This window comes from Mytilus edulis, chromosome 14 (assembly GCF_963676685.1).
Source record: "Mytilus edulis chromosome 14, xbMytEdul2.2, whole genome shotgun sequence".
Taxonomy (NCBI): domain Eukaryota; kingdom Metazoa; phylum Mollusca; class Bivalvia; order Mytilida; family Mytilidae; genus Mytilus; species Mytilus edulis.
In genome coordinates this window covers 21,044,429-21,064,310 of record NC_092357.1, presented here as the reverse complement: position 1 = coordinate 21,064,310, position 19,882 = coordinate 21,044,429, and the positions used below count along the sequence as shown (strand labels likewise).

Sequence of the window (19,882 nt, the reverse complement as noted above, 5' to 3'; positions counted from 1 at the left end):
AATCAATTCAAACATGTGAAATTGATTTTCAATTGACTTTTTCATTTGTCATTTCTTTTTTTTTTTCTGACAAAATGTTCACCAACAACATTTAATCAGATAGAATAGAAAAGTAAAAAAAGGAACTCACTTGAACCGCCACCGCCTCCACCGCCGCCTCCGCCGCCACCACCACCGCCGCCTCCCCCTCCTCCTCCACCGCCTCCACCACCACCGGAACAAAGTTTAACTGGATTTCCTGGACAATAGCATTTACAGTCCTTACCAACGAATCCGTTACCAGGACATTTCTTGTTACCACAACTGGCTGTAAATGACATAAAAGAGGATCTGGAAGGGGTTACATCATTCATATAATCTTTGATAAATTGACCACTATTTTTTTACCTTTTTTTTGTTTTCTGTTACATTTTGTTTTTGTACTTTCTAATTTCTGTATTTAAGTGCCCTGTTAATCTAGATTTTTCATAATTTTTCCCCATTGTTAAACAAGTATGAAATATTTGCCACTGGACATAAAACAACCGGCTTATAATCATACAGCCACTCGATGTTTGTCCGGAATTTGTTCATTTTTTTTAGACTACTACATATGCGAGTCTGCTAAACGCAAACTCGAAAATCGGAAATTTGAATAATTAAAACTGAAAATACAGTAACACCGGAAGAAATAAAAAACACTGTGCGGGACAAATTTGCCATTCCGGTATCGGCAAATCTGACTTTGTCGGTTTACAAGATATCAAAAAAAAAATTTGCCCAGTGATAGATTATTGAAAAATTAAAAAAATGCCATATGTCCCAACTTGTCACTGTTGTCACTCTTGTCACTGCAGCTGATTAAAAGTACATTTCCCATGGGAAATTTGATAATTCCCATGGGAATATTAGAATTTCCCATGGGAACATTGGAAGTTCCCATGGGAAAAATTACTTTTAGACCAATAATATATCTAAGGTCATAAGCAAGTGACAATCAACATACAGCAATAATGTATCTAAGGTCATAAGCATTTAAAAAAAAAACATGCAGCAATAATATATCTAAGGTCATAAGCAAGTGACAATCAACATACAGCAATAATGTATCTAAGGTCATAAGCATTTAAAAAAAAACATGCAGCAATAATATATCTAAGGTCATAAGCAAGTGACAATCAACATACAGCAATAATGTATCTAAGGTCAAAAGTATAAACATGCAGCAATAATATATCTAACTTCATAAGCATTAACATACAGCAATAATATATCTAAGGTCATAAGCATAAACATACAGCATTAATAATATATCTAAGGTCATAAACATACAGCATTAATAATATATCTAAGGTCATAAGCAAGAGAAAATAAACAGGTCTTGTATAAGAATATTAACAGTATCCGGGACAAGTTTGCAATTCCGCTGAGTGCAAAAGTTGTCACCTTAATTTTTGGAGTTAAGTCAAAATGAAGTTGATAACTTGATTAGTATTGGTTTCTCTGATATTTGTCCTAAATATGTTTGGCTCTAGCACCACTGTTGAAAAAGTAATGCCCCTTTTTTCAACAATTTCCTCAGAGGAAAAAGAGTTTTCCTCAAGGGAAAAAGATTTCCCTTAGGGAATTTGCTGCATAATTATTTCCTTTGAGGAAATTCTTTTTCTTTTGAGGAAATTTGCCGCTTCAAATTTTCCTTTGAGGAAATTTCCTCTAAGGAAATCATTGTTCTTCAAATTTCCTCTAAGGAAATTTCTGAACATCAAATTTCCCTTAAGGAAATGTTTTTCCTCTATAAAAATTTCATAACAGTACAAACATTGACAAACAGTATAAATATATTTTCTCCTAGACTGAATTATTGATCATGTTGATACAAAAGATTATATAAAATAAACACTTTTCATGTCAAATTAACTTGTCATCTGTTTCAGCTGCTGTGTATAATTATTCTACCCCCTACATAACAGTTCAGTGCATAAATAATTCCATTCACAAGACATCTTCCTTCAATTGGTTGAATAAATTTTGGCAACTTGTTCTTCAAACATCTTCTCTGTATATTTGATATGATGGAGAGCCATGTACATAATATTATGTACATGAATGGATAACGCATTTGTTTATTTCTACAACAAACATGACAAAGATACTATTTTTTTTCTTAATTTCTCCATAATCCATCAGTGAATATGTAGGTTGTTACATTTTACACCATTGTGTCCTTGTGCATCTTTGATAGTACTCCATTTTGTTTATAGCAATTTTGTAGAATTTTTTCTATTTCTTTTTCCAGAAAAACACACAATTGAGTTCATTTCACATAAATTAATCCAATTAGCACATTATGTAGAAAAGTATTAACAAATAAGTTTCCTCTTCAGTATAGACTTGTAGGACCTGACGATGATCATAAAAACCAAGATATCTGACCTATAAATACACAAAATAAAAAAAAGAAGTTATAAACATGATAAATGGAGAAAAAAACAGCAATATAAATAGGCTTATTTTATCTACAATAATTTTTCCCTTGGGAACAATATGTTTTCCCATGGGAACAATAATTGTTCACATGGGAAGTGATATAACTAAAAAGAAAACATAAAAAAATCCTCTAATTGCATGAGTGAAGCAATTTCACAAAACGGACTAAGTTATTATGGGTACAAGTATTTCTTTGAATCTTAATTGTAGAAATATATAATTGTGTGTTCTACGATTTTTGTCTAGGCATGCTGAATTGAAAGTAAATCACTATGTGTCAAAAATTTAACTACTATAAATTCAGAAATTATTGCTGTTTTTATTATTGTGAAAATAGTGACAGGGTTATAATCACAATAATATACACTTGCATATTGAAATTTTTTATGAACTAAACAGGATTATTCTAAATTTTGCACACAAAAAAATGATGAAATTGAGAAAAATCGCACTTACAATTGCTAGCAATAATTTCTGAATTTTCAGTATATAGTTTTGCATATATATAGCTTTCACACCATTGCACACAGTGTCTTATGTTTATCCATTTGAATGTTTTTGTGTTTTTTTCATGCAGACATTTAAATGTTGATAGGTCTTGCTCATTGTTGACGGCTGTTCAGTCACTGGCTGAAAATACCTTTATCTCTGGTTTTTAGTTGTCTCATTGGCAATCACATACCATATCCTTACTTAATTTCAACACTTCTTAATTTAAGTTATGTACATTTGAGAATATCATTTTCAAAAAGACAAAACATTACAATTGGTATAACAAATAAGGCACTTGTGTTTTAATATTTCATCTTTCACTGAGATAACACCATCAAGTAAAATGTGTGAAACAAAAACAGAAAATTAAACAAACAGCAATAAAATAACTTAAGCAAGTGTCAATAAACCTGCACAAATAACATGAATAATATATCTAAGGTCATAAGCAAGTGACAATAAACATACAGCAATAATATATCTAAGGTCATAAGCATAAACATGCAGCAATATTATACATTGTATATCTAAGGTCATAAGCAAAAGACAATCAACGTACAGCAATAGTATATCTAACATGTCTAAGGTCATAAGCAAAAGACAATCAACATACAGCAGTAGTATATCTAAGGTCATAAGCATAAACATGCAGCAATAATATATCTAAGGTCATAAGCAAGTGACAATCAACATACAGCAATAATGTATCTAAGGTCATAAGCATTTAAAAAAAAAACATGCAGCAATAATATATCTAAGGTCATAAGCAAGTGACAATCAACATACAGCAATAATGTATCTAAGGTCATAAGCATTTAAAAAAAAACATGCAGCAATAATATATCTAAGGTCATAAGCAAGTGACAATCAACATACAGCAATAATGTATCTAAGGTCAAAAGTATAAACATGCAGCAATAATATATCTAACTTCATAAGCATTAACATACAGCAATAATATATCTAAGGTCATAAGCATAAACATACAGCATTAATAATATATCTAAGGTCATAAGCAAGAGAAAATAAACAGGTCTTGTATAAGAATATTAACAGTATCCGGGACAAGTTTGCAATTCCGCTGAGTGCAAAAGTTGTCACCTTAATTTTTGGAGTTAAGTCAAAATGAAGTTGATAACTTGATTAGTATTGGTTTCTCTGATATTTGTCCTAAATATGTTTGGCTCTAGCACCACTGTTGAAAAAGTAATGCCCCTTTTTTCAACAATTTCCTCAGAGGAAAAAGAGTTTTCCTCAAGGGAAAAAGATTTCCCTTAGGGAATTTGCTGCATAATTATTTCCTTTGAGGAAATTCTTTTTCTTTTGAGGAAATTTGCCGCTTCAAATTTTCCTTTGAGGAAATTTCCTCTAAGGAAATCATTGTTCTTCAAATTTCCTCTAAGGAAATTTCTGAACATCAAATTTCCCTTAAGGAAATGTTTTTCCTCTATAAAAATTTCATAACAGTACAAACATTGACAAACAGTATAAATATATTTTCTCCTAGACTGAATTATTGATCATGTTGATACAAAAGATTATATAAAATAAACACTTTTCATGTCAAATTAACTTGTCATCTGTTTCAGCTGCTGTGTATAATTATTCTACCCCCTACATAACAGTTCAGTGCATAAATAATTCCATTCACAAGACATCTTCCTTCAATTGGTTGAATAAATTTTGGCAACTTGTTCTTCAAACATCTTCTCTGTATATTTGATATGATGGAGAGCCATGTACATAATATTATGTACATGAATGGATAACGCATTTGTTTATTTCTACAACAAACATGACAAAGATACTATTTTTTTTCTTAATTTCTCCATAATCCATCAGTGAATATGTAGGTTGTTACATTTTACACCATTGTGTCCTTGTGCATCTTTGATAGTACTCCATTTTGTTTATAGCAATTTTGTAGAATTTTTTCTATTTCTTTTTCCAGAAAAACACACAATTGAGTTCATTTCACATAAATTAATCCAATTAGCACATTATGTAGAAAAGTATTAACAAATAAGTTTCCTCTTCAGTATAGACTTGTAGGACCTGACGATGATCATAAAAACCAAGATATCTGACCTATAAATACACAAAATAAAAAAAAGAAGTTATAAACATGATAAATGGAGAAAAAAACAGCAATATAAATAGGCTTATTTTATCATGTTTTAATTAGTCATAAGAAACCTCAAATTAAAAAAAAATATGTATAATAATTATGTTTTTTATAACTAAATGGATAGTTTTCATTATGCAACTTTTTTCTGAGGAAAATTCTTTAATTTGTCCACATTTAGAAGAAGTTTACTTATTTTTAATTGCTTGCTTTCAGGAAGCAATTCGCCGATACATATTTTCCATAGTAACATAGTGACCCGAGCGTAACCCTCCTCGTAAAAATCCGGTGACCACAATATGCAAGGATCTGTCATTGAAATAAACAAATAGCTGATTATACATGTTAAACACGTGCTCAATACCCATGCTTTTTGTGATTTGTTTACTATAAGGTGGCAATCGGTAAAACTCAGCTTCAAAACACGGCATTTAATGAGCAGCATTATTTGTTAAATCATAACAAACAGAGAGAAAAAAAAATTGACGATTTATATGATATACTTGTGAAAATAATGATAAAATCGTGCACAGAGGACTAAGTTTATGATGTATACATGCATTGGTTCAAAAGTTGGACAAACTTTATTTTTCATCACTCACTCGTTTCATATGACTTTAACATTTGAGAAACTTTCATTTGATATTCTTACTTGTCATGCTTTATATGAGTTCTCTTATCTCAGTGCTTTGTGTCCAAGATTAAATATTCGTTGTTTAGTGCCTTGCAGTGATATTTAAAGTTTAGCCACTTGCAAAAGTTGTTATAGAATGTTCATATGCTGTGTTATTTGAACCACTGTCCTATATTATGGTCAGGTAAGAGGTTGAGTGCTCACAGACATGATATTTTTTTATTAATTGTTATTGTTTTTGAACATGTTGAACTAAATTGGATTGTTTAAATCTTTTCATGTTGGGATCTTTATTGGCTGACCTATAAAGGAAGTGTTGTCTCATTATTGAAGGCCAGCCCAGCATTGGCCTTTAATTTCTTGCATCCACTTCTTTGAACTCTGGTGGATAAGTCACTCATTTACCATACCACATCTTCTTATTTTTATAAGAGTCATCATTCAAAGGCAATTACTTTTATCACGTTTATTACTGTAATTCAGAAATTATCCAGAGGTTTTTAGTAATGCGATTAATGTGACTGGGTGAGTATCGCAAAAATAAGAAATCATATTTTGATAACAGAAACATATATATATATCATGTATATATAATTGATGCAGATTTTTTTTGTAATCACAATAAGTTGTCCATTCCCTGAAAAATAATAAATGCAAGCAATAATTTCTGAATTTACAGAATATAGAAGTGGTCTTACCATTTAGGCCTTGTTGTATTCTGTTTATCTTGTTTTGTCGCTCATTTCTATTGAAACTGTTTATATTTTTCATTATTTTTCTTTATTTCTTGTCCTATAAAACATAAAAAGGGTAAAAACTATTATTAAACATCAGTATTTTCTTTATATACAATAATATTTAATAAGAATGGAATATTTGTGCTATTTCATTTCACAAACTTTTGGTCAGTCATGACTTTCAAAGACTTTCACCCTGGTCAATAGTTTAAAAAACAAACATTCCCATACTTTTTCTTGGTGTTCGTACTAATTTTTCATTGGACAACAAAAACATGATTCAACTATTCCTCTATGATTTGTTTTGCTTGACTACGTTAAACTCTGAAATATTGTTTACAGTATAATCTGTATGTGTCTAACTCATCAAAATTTCAAATTAATATATAAATAACCAATAAGAATGCTATGCATGGCTCAGCTTGATACAAACGTACACTTTAAACCCTGAACAGTTGGAGCAAGTATGGACACAACATTCAATTCAAACTTTTCTACATTGGTTAGAGGTATAGGGGGAGGTTGAGATCTCACAAACATGTTTAACCCCGCCGCATTTTGCGCCTGTCCCAAGTCAGGAGCCTCTGGCCTTTGTAAGTCTTGTTTTATTTTAATTTTAGTTTCTTGTGTACACTTTGGAAATTAGTATGGCGTTCATTATCACTGAACTAGTATATATTTGTTTAGGGGCCAGCTGAAGGACGCTTCCGGGTGCGGGAATTTCTCGCTACATTAAAGACCTGTTGGTGACCTTCTGCTGTTGTTTTTTTATTTGGTCGGGTTGTTGTCTCTTTGACAAATTCCCCATTTCCATTCTCAATTTTATGGATACAACTCTGAATTGTAAATTTGGATTGTGATTCAATAGTTGATGCAGCATAGGTTTCTGACATTGAATGAATGTGGTCCAAGTACTTAAAAATTTTAAATTGACAATTAACCTCTAAAATGGTCCAATATTCAAAATCTTAATATATGGTTAGATGCAGCATATCAACATGATCAAAGAACCCAAATAATTCATTATTTGATGAAATCAAATAAAGTTCAATTTTGGACCCTTTAGCATATTTAGATCTCAATGTGGACCAATTTGTTAACGGGCCAAAATTTCAAAAATCTAAATGAATGGTTAGATTCAGCATATCAAAGAACCCCATATATATATATTCAATTTTTTTGAAATCAAACAAAGTAAAATATTGGACCCCAATTTGGACCAACTTGAAATTTGGGCCCAAACTAAAAATCTAAGTAAATATTCAGATTCAGCATATTAACATGATTAAAGAACACCAAGAATTTAAATATTATTAAAATCAAAATAAGTTTAATTTTGGACCCTTTGAACCTTAAGATAGACCAATTTAAACAGGACCAAAAAACTAGGAATCTAAATACAAAGTTAATTTGGAATAAATATATATCAAAGAACCCCAATAATTCAATTTTCTATAAAATCAAACAAAGTTTAATATTGGCCCCTTTTGGCCCCTAATTCATGTAATTTCTAAACTTATACTAAAAGTAATTATGCGAAAACTAAGTGTCTTCGGACTACGACGACTACATGATAAAATTGAGAATGGGAATGGGGAATGTGTCAAAGACCCCCCTTTTTTGGACTATCAATGCATTTGAATGGGGACATGTAATTACCCCCCCCCCCCTTTTTGTCCTGGGTTAGGAAACCCCTTTTTAAAATGACTGGATCCGCCCCTGAAGGGTCTATCATTAAGTTTGACAACTTCAGACATACTACTTTACCAAAAAAATTGGGCAGCACTCCTTTTGCGCCAATTACTGTTTTTCAGGGGTATCATTTGCGCCAAAAAAAAAATTTCAAATGTATCAATTGCGCCAGTTTTCGGAACTCATTTGCGCCAATTTACCTGAACACATATTCAAAATAATGATAGTGATCGTGTAGATTTTGAGGAGAGAATGCACGTTGTCGTTAAAGAGTTTTTCAAGGCATGTCGTTTTCACCTTGGCCAGGCATGGTGGCGTAAAATACAAAATCTTAGACTAGCAAAAGAGTATACAAAAGTTGGCAGTGATGTTAGCAAGTGGTTACACCATTTTTTTTGGATTAGCTTTTCTGAACCCAGATGAAGTAGGTAATTGCTTTGCTGAAGATTTGATACAGGATATGCCAAAAGACAAGAAAATAGAAGCAAGACGGACTAATAATGGAGCAGAGGCATTCCATAAGAATTATAATGAACTCTTGTACTCATCCCACCCTTCCATGTTTGTGTTTTTGGACAATATAGTAAAATTTCAAGCTACAACTTACATTAAATATATTCTTAAACATATATGATGTCCGACTGTACATAGTTTTATACATTAAATGACTTAAAATGACTTTAACTCTGTCAGTGAAAACTGCCGGTCCCAAGCCAGGATAAAGGAAGAGGGAAGTCATTTTTCTTTAAATTGGCGCAATCGTATATTTTATTTTTGGCGCAAATGATACCATGTAATTTTAAAACAGGTGGGGCAAACGTAGCATTGGAGAAAAAAAGTTGTGGCGCAAAAGGACGCATTTTGGCGCAAACGGATCTCTCCCAAAAATTGACACATTTCATCCAATTTAATTTCATTCTTTACTTGCTATTTCATCCATAATATTTTAAAGAAAGAAATTTGGAAGGAGTATGATTTTAATTTGCAAGTTATACACTATCCAAACTAGAGACCTAATAGAGTAGATATATATACTTGACTAAGGGAGCTACCATTTGATTTTTAAGGGGGGGGCTAGGATGAAAAATTTTATCCTGCATTTTTTTTTTAGCTGTAATCTCTGTCCTGCCTTTTTATTTTTCACTCTGTTCTTTCCTGCCTTTCTTTTTTTAGTTTATCCTGACTTTTTTTACCAAAATTGTCGTCCTGACTTTTTTTTTTGCTAGTGTCTCATCCTGCCTTTTTTTTTCTTCTCAAAACTCCTGTTCTGCCTATTTTTTTCAAATTTCATCCTAGCCCCCCCCCCCTTTCCCCTAAAAATCAAATGGAAGCTCCCTAATTTAAATCAAACTTGGGGTGACTGGGGACAAAGATTTAAGGGAATAGATGACAGTTTACCTACAATGATCTAGCTTCATGGCAATGGCATACATTACAGACTACATGTACATCATGTACATGGTCATTCTTAATTGTGTTTAAACTTTAAGGGAGTTCATTTTTTTAATGTTTAAAGCTAACAATTTCAACTACATACATTTATCAAGATTTGATTCTACATTTATATATAATTGTGTATGTCACATGTATGTACATGATGTATTTTAATGTAAAGCATCTGAAAACTCATTAGCCGTTTCATATTTATTTCAGTTCTTCAAAAGGCAAATTTATATGAGCCTATGCCTGAAAACAGAGATTTCTTATTAAGGCGAAAGCAACGCCCCCCCCCCCTTTTTTGGTGTGAAATATTTTGTTGATTATATAGGGAATCACTGAAGCATGACTGGAGCAAGCATCCCCCTCTGCCCCCCCCCCCCCCAAAAAAAAAAACAACAAAAATTAAAAAAATGGAAATTTCTGGATCTGCCCATGTCAACCTTTCACTCAGGTCATTGGTGAAGAGTTGTCACACAAAATAAATGATATCAAATGTTCATATGTATATGTTTTAGCTCGTGTAGGTGTAAGGAGGCAACCATTTGATTTGTAGGGCGAACAGGGTGAATAATCTTGCCTTGTAAAACTTGTGCTATAAATAAAAATTAATACATTTCCATTTAAAAATTCGTCAGCCCAATCTCATCCAGTGAAATAGATTATTATCTGTTTTCGAAATTATATGGAAGTACTTAGTAGTTCAGACGCATTGCAAGGCATTTTTTCTAAGGGAGACGTGTAGACTCATTTAATTGGGGGAATGGAACCAATAAATTGATAGGATCCGATATGATCTTCCCAGTACGGAGCACCCTATTTTTTTTAGGTAATTATTATTAGTGTCGGTGATCTCACAAGTAAATCAGAGAAAATATTGCATGCAAATTAATGAGCAGAGAAGAGACAATTATCAACTTGTGTATTATTCATTTTCTCGCAGTTATTTACGGTAAATTAACTATAACGTAACGGTACCCAAATTGCACCGAGTACCCAAATTGCACCTATTTAGCAAAAATAGCAGCAGAAATCTTACAAGATTTCCTAGAGACTAAACAATTTGTATTTTTATGATTTTATACTATGCACGTCGTTCAACATAGGTAAAAATATTTTGATATACACAAAAACGTTCACAGTATTTATCAACAGATGAAGTGTTTACTGAAGAGCCAGTCTGCCATAAAACCATGCAAAATCTCAAATTTCGTCCAAATTGGTAGTTATAACTGGGCAACATTATATATATTTCCAAAATCTTTGGGTATTTAGGAGTTAAGATACAAAATTTTTTTTTTGTAAATTCACCCTATTTTTCATTTAACAGCCTTATTTGCATATTTGTGAATTATTAAAAAAAAATGCAAAAAAAATCACCATATTTAGGTACTTTTTAAAGGTCTGGATAATTGATATATCTCTTAAATATAGCATTATCTTGGTATATTTTGCAAAGAACATTATAAAAAAAAAAGAAAAAATGCATTTTGACATTTTTTTTACCTTTTGGCAGGTTGCCAGAGAGGTTCGTGCAACAGATGTATTAGATAACTTGCATGCAGTACATGTACTCAGTAGGTGTTTTCTCTCAAGATCATATTTATTTTTTTCAACTTTTAGGATTTTTTTAAAGGTGCATATCAGTTCTAAGACAAGTAAAAAAATTAAGCCTGGCAAATATTGGGAAATTGGTAAAAAAATGCTCCCAAATATCTATAAAATGCACCAATTGTAATAGTTTTTGCCCCTTAATATTTTAACTAAAACTGACCAAAGTAGACTTATATTCCGCACAATAACTTTGGTTTAAGTGTATAGATCTTTATGATTTTTTTTCAGAAGGTTCAATACCACAAAAGGAAGGTTTGGATCGATTTTGGGGATGATGGTCCCAACCGTTTAGGAATTAAGGGCCCAGAAGGGGCCCAAAACAAGCATTTTATAGTTTAAGGATAATGACTTGTGTATAAGTATTTCAATTGCTCTGATATTGTATCACAATGTTTAAAACCACAGGTAGAAGGTTTGGATTCATTTAAATGGGTCATGGGTTCAAAGTTAGGAATTAAGGGCCAAAAAGGGGCCAAAAAACAAGCATTTTTCTAGTTTCAAGACAATAACTTGTGTGTAATTGTATTGATCTCTCTCAAATTGTACCACAATGCTCCATATAACAAAGGGGAGGCTGTGATTTAGTTTTGGATTAATTGTCCAAAATATGTAGGAATAAGGGGCCAAAAAGGGCCAAAAAGAAGCATGTTTCTAGTTTCTAAAGAATAACTTGGGTTTTAGTATATGGATCTCTCTGTAATTGTACTACAAGGTTCTATACTTAAGGAAAGGATGGGATTGTGTTTAAGGGTTATTCCTTAAAGGGGATATCAATAAATGGGGGGGGGGGGGGGGGGTTGTAAAAAAAAAATTAAGGGATTTCTTTTTTTTTTCAAAATTTTTCAAATTTCAAATTTTGAAAATTTTCAAGAAGAAATCTTCAATTGCACAGTATTGTACAATAGATTTGTTGATCTTTGACCACATTTATTTTGTAACAAAAACCTTTATTTTGTCAAAAATGCAATCACAATCCAAATTCAGACAGCATCAAGCTTGAACATTGTGACCAACTTTAATTTGCCCCAACTGTTCAGGGTCCAACCACCGCGGTTGTATAAAGCTGCGCCCTACGGAGCACCTGATTTTCATATACTTTCATTTGATGACAGTCTTTTAAAAAGCTTGTTATATGAAAAAGAGTTGTGAACATACTTGTACTTCAAAAAATCTTCCTCTTTGAAACTTTTGATTGGAATGCAACCAATTATAGGGGCAATAACTCATTGAGTGTCTAGATTCGAAATCTGTGTCTATTAGAGCGTATGTAAAAAATGTGGCCATTTTTTTTCATCTACGAAAAAAGTTTATATGTGCATATATAATGTGCCATATAAAAGTTTTTGATTTATATCTCAGATTAAATAAAGATAAAACAAAGACATTTGAGGTGACCCTACTTTTTCAAAAATCGAAAGCTTTTCCAAAATTATCTTGAATGTTTCCCCTCCAAAGAACATCTCTTTCCTGTTTGTTGATACTTTGAGATTTTGATTTTAAGTCCCCTAACGGCTAACGTCTAAGTGGACTTAGGTTTGCACTGCGTTTGTCTGTCTGTCAGTCTGTCTATCTGTCATTTCGGCAAATCAAGACTTTGTGTGCTTGTAGATTTTGATTTGATATTTGGTTTATTGATTTATCATGACAAGTTACAGGTCGAATTCATTATTCACGCTTTAAGCTTTTCTCTTTGTTCAGTTGAAGCCCTTTCTCTAGAATTAAATTTTTGATGAAATACTTATTCATTAGAAGATTTCTGTTCAAACGGAAATAACTCATTTTTTTAAAGACAAAATGACATTTTGAATGTTTTTCCTTTTCTTTGGTATTTAGTGATTCAGGTTTGTTCCAGTCTGATATTTGTGTGCAGAGTTGTGGTCTTTGGACATAGGAAATTCACTTAGATAGTCAGAATTCAACAAGTTTTTTTGTTGTTTTGCTTGAAGATTTTGTCTCGATTTTTTTATGTAGTTTACACCATGACAAATTATAGATCAAGTTAAAATTTTGTTCCATTACAATGAATTTGTAACGGGTTGGGGACTATGTAGTGTCATGTATTACTCACAGAATGCTTTTTTTTATCCAAAAAAGTTCTTATGCTGCAAAATTTTAATATTTAGTTAAAATAGATATTGATGACTTTATTATGTTAAATTTTTTCAGATCTATCAAACTTACTTTTTTTGCTAATACCTTCATCATGTTCATTCATTACTAAACACTTGTATTTAGACCATTTTGCACGGGGTTTTTTTTTTACGGTAGACCACCATAATATTACATGTATATAAACAGTAAAATCTTACCATTTAATGACAATATTAAAAAGAAGATGTGGCATGATTGCCAATGAGACAACTGTCCACAAGAGACCAAAATGACACAGACATTAACAACTAAAGGTCACCGTACAGCCTTAAACAATGAGCGAAGCCCATACCGCATAGTCAGCTATAAAAGGCCCCGATAAGACAATGTAAAACAATTCAAATGAGAAAACTAAAGGCCTTATGTATATAAAAAATGAATGAAAAACAAATATGTTACACATAAACAAACGACTACCACTGAATTACAGGCTCCTGACTTGGGACAGGCACATACATAAATAATGTAGCGGGGTTACACATGTTAGCGGGGGATCCCAACCCTCCCCCTAACCTAGGACAGTGGTATAACAGTAAAACATAAGAACGAATTATAAAAATCAGTTGAAAAAGGCTTAACTCATCAGATGGACAAAAATGCAAGTGGACGTGCCCGGGTAATTGTATGTCTGCTCAACAGTTTAACCATTTATCTGTGTATATTTGTTTTTATACAACCGCAAAAAAATGAAAAATGTTGGTCGTATATTGGTATGACGTTGCCGTTGACATCGTCTTCGTCATCCAAAGATATTTGGTTTTCGCACTATAACTTTAGTATAAGTAAATAGAAATCTATGAAATTTAAACACAAGGTTTATGACCATAAAAGAAAGGTTGGGATTGATTTTGGGAGTTTTGGTCCCAACATTAGGGACCAAAAAGGTCCAAAATTAAACTGTTTGATTTCATAAAAAAATGAATTATTGGGGTTCTTTGATATGCCAAATCTAACAGTGAATTTATATTCTTAATTTTTGGTCCTGTTTTCAAATTGGTTTATATTAAGGTCCAAAGGATCCAAAATAAAACTTATTTTGATTTTAACAAAAATTTAATTCTTGGGGTTCTTTGATAATGCTGAATCTAAAAATGTTCTAAGATTTTTTATTATGGGCCCAGTTTTCAAGTTGGTCTAAATCGGGGTCCAAAATTAAACTTTGTTTGATTTCAACAAAATTGAATAAATGGGGTTCTTCAATATGTTGAATCTAACCATGTATTTAGATTTTTAATATTTGGGCCCGGTTATCAAATTGGTCCACATTGAAGTCTAATGGGGTCTAAAATTGAACATTATTTGATTGCATCAAAAATTGAATTCTTGGGGTTCTATGATATGCTGAATCTAACCATGTATTTAGATTTTGGATATTGGACCATAATAGGTAAATGTCAAATTAAATTTTTTAAAGTTTTTAAGTTTAAGTTCTTAGACCACACTCATTCTGTTGTGTCAACTATTTAATCACAATCCAAATTCAGAGCTATATCAAGCTTAAAGGTTGTGTCTATACTTTGCCCCAACTGTTCAGGGTTCGACCTCTGCGGTCGTATAAAGCTGCACCCTGCGGAGTATCTGGTTATTACATGTGGTTATGAAATAAATTTTATTGCAATTTGAAATATTTGTGTTTGTCTCAGCTGGTAGTAATAGGCCATCTGTATTTTACATGTCTTATTCCCAAAGCCTCAAATTGCTAGAGATTACATTCTAGTAGGAAACTTAACATTACTGCTATGTCCACTGTTCTCCCAGAATTGACATAGGGATAACGAACTGGTTCATGTCAGCGTCACAAAATTTCAGTTCCAGTTTTATCAGGAACTACTCAGAGTAGTCTCTTTATATTTGACATAAAGCTTTATCACAATATACAAAATATAGCACTTTTCTAGGTAAGAGGCACAATTCTATGAAATTCACAAAACTATTAAATCTTCCTCTTTTCTGGAAATAGATAACATGGATGTACATGTACAAGGCTGCGCAGTTTGTACAATTTTGTCTACATTTTCATACTAATTTAGAAAAGAAAATACCCCGATTTCATCTGAAGGAGACGTGCTTAGAATTTTTAGTACTTTTATGATAGTATTTTTGTCTAACTTGCAAGGGGTTGCATTCATGTTGAGTCTCTATCTCTTATATGTTAAACAGTTTTATGAATCATTATCAAATACAACATGTTTTAAAAATTTAAAACTGAACTCAATTGTGGCCACTTTGAATTTAGACAAAAAAGCGTCTAAAAACTAGACTATTATAAAATGCTAAAATTGTGAAGAACTCATGATGATATTACCTGATGAGTGTGCATAGTATTGTAAATAAAACAGCCCATTTTAAGTTACTAAAGTAATTTACTTTTGAATAAGTTAAGATTTTAAACATATGGTAAAAATGCTCAGTTTAGGGGCAAAAAATGCAAAAAAGCGGTTTTCCCGGGTTTACTCCTTTAGTATATTTTATAATTTAAACTAAGTTAAACTTGGTTTATTCAATTAATATAACCAGTAAACATTAGTTCAGTCATTATTTTTCTTATAGTTTGACTATTACATACTTTTAAAAAGTTTCTAATGAAACAGATAAAAAAATCAAAAAATCGGCAAAATGGCCATCACGCCTATCTTTAATTATTATTTTCTCGTAAGAAGGTATCACTTGCCGAGCACCATTTTCTTGCATTTTGTAGATAAATATATAAGCTTCATGAAATATTACATTTTATTGAAAATAAAACATGATCTTACATGATTCAAGCCTTTAAAAATATACAAATTTTGCTGAATCGGCACTTTTTCAAAACCATGCAATTTCAACCTGTTAGTAGGGGTATTGAGAGATCTCACAACTTTTTGAATTATCATAATTTCCTTTCATTTTAAGTTGTTATTTAAGATATTTGTTATCATTAAGCTGTATTTTTTCTACAAAACAAAAAAAAAATCAGGTCAAAATACCCTAAAATAGGCTTGAAATGGCCATTTGTCAGTACAGAAATAGACAATTATCGAATGTTCGGCATACACAAATAATGGCTGAATATTTTTTCAAAATATTTTGCACAAATAGTTATTACATATAAGGTATTTAAAATACAAAATATCAGTCTGATTGGAATATTTTGGATTTGGACCATTTTGCATGGTTTTATCACAGACTGGCTCTGAAAAAGCAAAACGTACCGAAACGTCGCCATGCGACGTCATCAAAACGTTATCTGTTTAAAATTAGCAAATACAATATGTTTCAAGTAACCATTTCTTAAAAAATGAAGAGTAAGCATGGAAAAATATCCAATTGTTCAAAATATTTGAAAAAATTAAACAAAAGCTCTGTTATTCGACTTTTGACGATGCGAATTTAAGCATGGATGCAATTTGGGTACTCCTCATAACAGAATCATTGATGGTTTGGAGGTTAGTTCAGACTAATTTTTCTATGATTCCATATGGATTGAAAATCAAATTGGTGTACCAATATAATAAAGAAGGATACGGCTACAAAATAAACACAAAATGATTTTTTTTGTCTTGATCATAAAAATACGTAGTTGAAAAAACTGTCAAAATAGGTGCAATTTGGGTACCGTCACGTTATGTATATATATCCCAAAACAGGTGTTCGGTTCTAGTACTATACAATTTAGTAAAACTGCTATATTTTGGGGCCGAAAATGGGGTCTTACCGAACCTACTCCTTTATAAATCTTAAGTAGGAATGCGTGGGTTCCATTCCATGAGACCTACACGGATTTTTTTATAAAATAAATTTAAAAATTATAAATACAGTTTTCAATTCTTTCCCGGCATAGATAAAAAAAATATGAAAATAAATAATCTTTTGAAAATAATACGATATGGTTTAATTATTTCACTTCATTATAATGATAAATCCTTTAGATCTGAAATGCTTAATTAAAACGAATTTATCATTTTGATCTACCGATAAACTTTAAATTGAAGTGACATGGTCAGTTAAGTAACCTGATTAGTTGCATGGCTGATTACCATCTTACAGGTGACCCAGTAATTTTCCATATGACACTAGCGTGTACCCTTGGGGTGTGTATAACTTATTTTTTGGGGAACATCCTGTCCACGTGTAATACTTAGCATATATTGCAACATTTGACATTAAACAAATTTTCTTTGTAGCATCGGAGGCAATTTCATGTTCAACCACACAGAAAATTTCACAAAAAAAATATGATAAAATCATAAGAAAAAGAATAAGAAATACTAACAAATAAATTTGGCATTAATAAAACGGGGATTCGTGTATTCAAGAGCTTATTTTCAGTGGACAACAACAAATGGAAGTTTTTAACGACCTTGACTGGCTATAATATATATATAGCACTTGCACGGTCGTTCCAGTGGACATATTTCATACCAGATTACCTATTCTTTTTATATATATGACAATTATTGTTCAATCTGATACACGTACCTATAATGTACAGTATTTTGAACAGCTTCAAATATATGGGGTCCGTAGTAATACCGCAAAGGATCTCCTTAGTGCACTAAGAACAAAAATGTGCACTAAGGACCTGATGGAATGATACAACTGTTACAAAGGACATGGCATATAAAAATAGACTTTTTAAAAATTCATAATTTTAAATTTTACAATTATACCTTTTTTTAATTAGAAAGTTATCGAATGTGTATTCGACACACGTGCCTAAAAAAATTGATTGTCACCTTTTTAGTGTAATAGGTAGAAATTCACGTTCGCTCAACCTTGACCCGTTCATAATCTGCTAGTATACTGTTTAAACATGTATATATGGTATTTTAAATTGTTCTCTATTTTTTTCCTATTTGTTTGTTTCTGCCGTATTTATTCTGTCTGTTATAATTTTTACTTCTAAAGTAATAAAGTATTTTCAACTCTTTTCAGTTTGGGAATTTTTAATCCTTTTAATTTTAAAAAGACAAATAATTGTGAACACTTCACGGAAAAGTGAGGATTTATATTTGGTTGCTTAACGTCCAGTTGCCAATACTTCATTCATTTTTCTGATGTCCGGGACCATGCCTCACAGCAAGGTTTTATAAGGATAGAACATAGGCAAATGCAAATAGATTCTATTGACTATATCTTTGCTGCTTTGGTCTCTGCATGTATACATAATGATTCATTATGTTTTATGGGATACTTAAGTTCTGTTCTACAAATTTTATATTAAAATATATTCTGATTTTTCATTTTTAATGAGATTTTAGTTTCTGTTGATTAGAGGCAGTACAAAAAACATGTTTTAATCATAATTAAGGTGAACCCAGCCCCCCCCCCCCCTGTCAACGTGACACCCAACCACACCGCTTGAAAATCTTAAAATATTTTTTAATGTTATCTTTACTATATATTGAATAGGGTGACACGTTGTCGCTACATAATAACCAGATAAAATGGATCTTGTTTATACAAAAAATATTTCAAGATTGTGGTTTCTCAAACATATGGGAGTCACAAAATTTTGTTAATAAAGAATGGTTAAAAACTGTCATAAAGCAGAGATTGCTAGATCAATATATTCAAAACTGGAATTCCCTCATTCAAAATTCGTCAAAAGGTATAAACTACAAAAATTTTAAGAAAAACTTGAAATTGAAGAATATTTTAATATTTTGGACTTCAAAGACGCTATTGTTTTTTGTCGGTTTCAAACGACTAATACTAAGTTGCCGATTGAAACAGGAAGATGGCAAAACGTAATCAGAGAAAACCGCTTTTGCAGTCTATGTAACAATCGACAAATAGGTGACGAATATCATTTTATATTTGAATGCAAATTTTTCAATCAAAAACGAAAAGAGTTTTTAACTGCATATTTTACAAAACGGCAAAATACAGTTAAATTCTCTGAAGTTATGTCAAGTACAAGAAAACCAGTTCTGAAGAAGCTTTGTTTTTTTTATAGAAAATATAAATACTTGTGTTTGTCGGCCCGTGCTTGTACTCCTGGCTTGTAACTTTTGTAACATCTCTCGCTTGTTTTGTACATATTGTAAATATTTATTGTTGTATTTGTTATCTCTGTACCGATGTAATGCATTTGCTTTATGAGAATAAAGATATATATAGTAACTTCTTTAAATATACACAAGTCATAATTACATTGGCCAGAGGATAACTTGATAATTAGAGGATCAAAGGATTTAATTAAGACAATCCAAGACTGCTACCTCTATATTTTATTATACATATCTTTATTAGCCTCATTTAGGGTGATACAGCAATTGCAAAACGGGTAGATACGATCTGTAATCAAATAATTAAACTAATCAAAAGTTTATTTAGAGTAACCATATGCCGGATGAACAAAAAGTTTGCCATTTATTGAAAAACATATGGTTTTATATAACAAGAAAACTTATCTAGTATTCTAAACATTTATCACGTACCCCCTCCCCCAAACCTCCGCTTCAAGCTCTAGATTCGCGCCTACACATTGTGAATTATATTTCTTACATCACGATGCTTATTACATTATAAAATAAAATGGTATTCATCTTC

The 19,882-nt window shown here is 31.5% G+C and overlaps 1 protein-coding gene across 1 annotated transcript in view; it reads right to left on the bottom strand.

The window, feature by feature from the left end:
- Window positions 1-19,882, bottom strand: part of LOC139503607 (zinc metalloproteinase nas-13-like) — a 41,423-nt gene that overhangs the window by 5,904 nt on the left and 15,637 nt on the right. Inside the window, exon 9 of the mRNA XM_071293416.1 lies at window positions 131-307. Coding sequence (XP_071149517.1) covers window positions 131-307 — 177 coding nt within the window. The remainder of the gene's footprint in view (window positions 1-130; window positions 308-19,882) is intronic.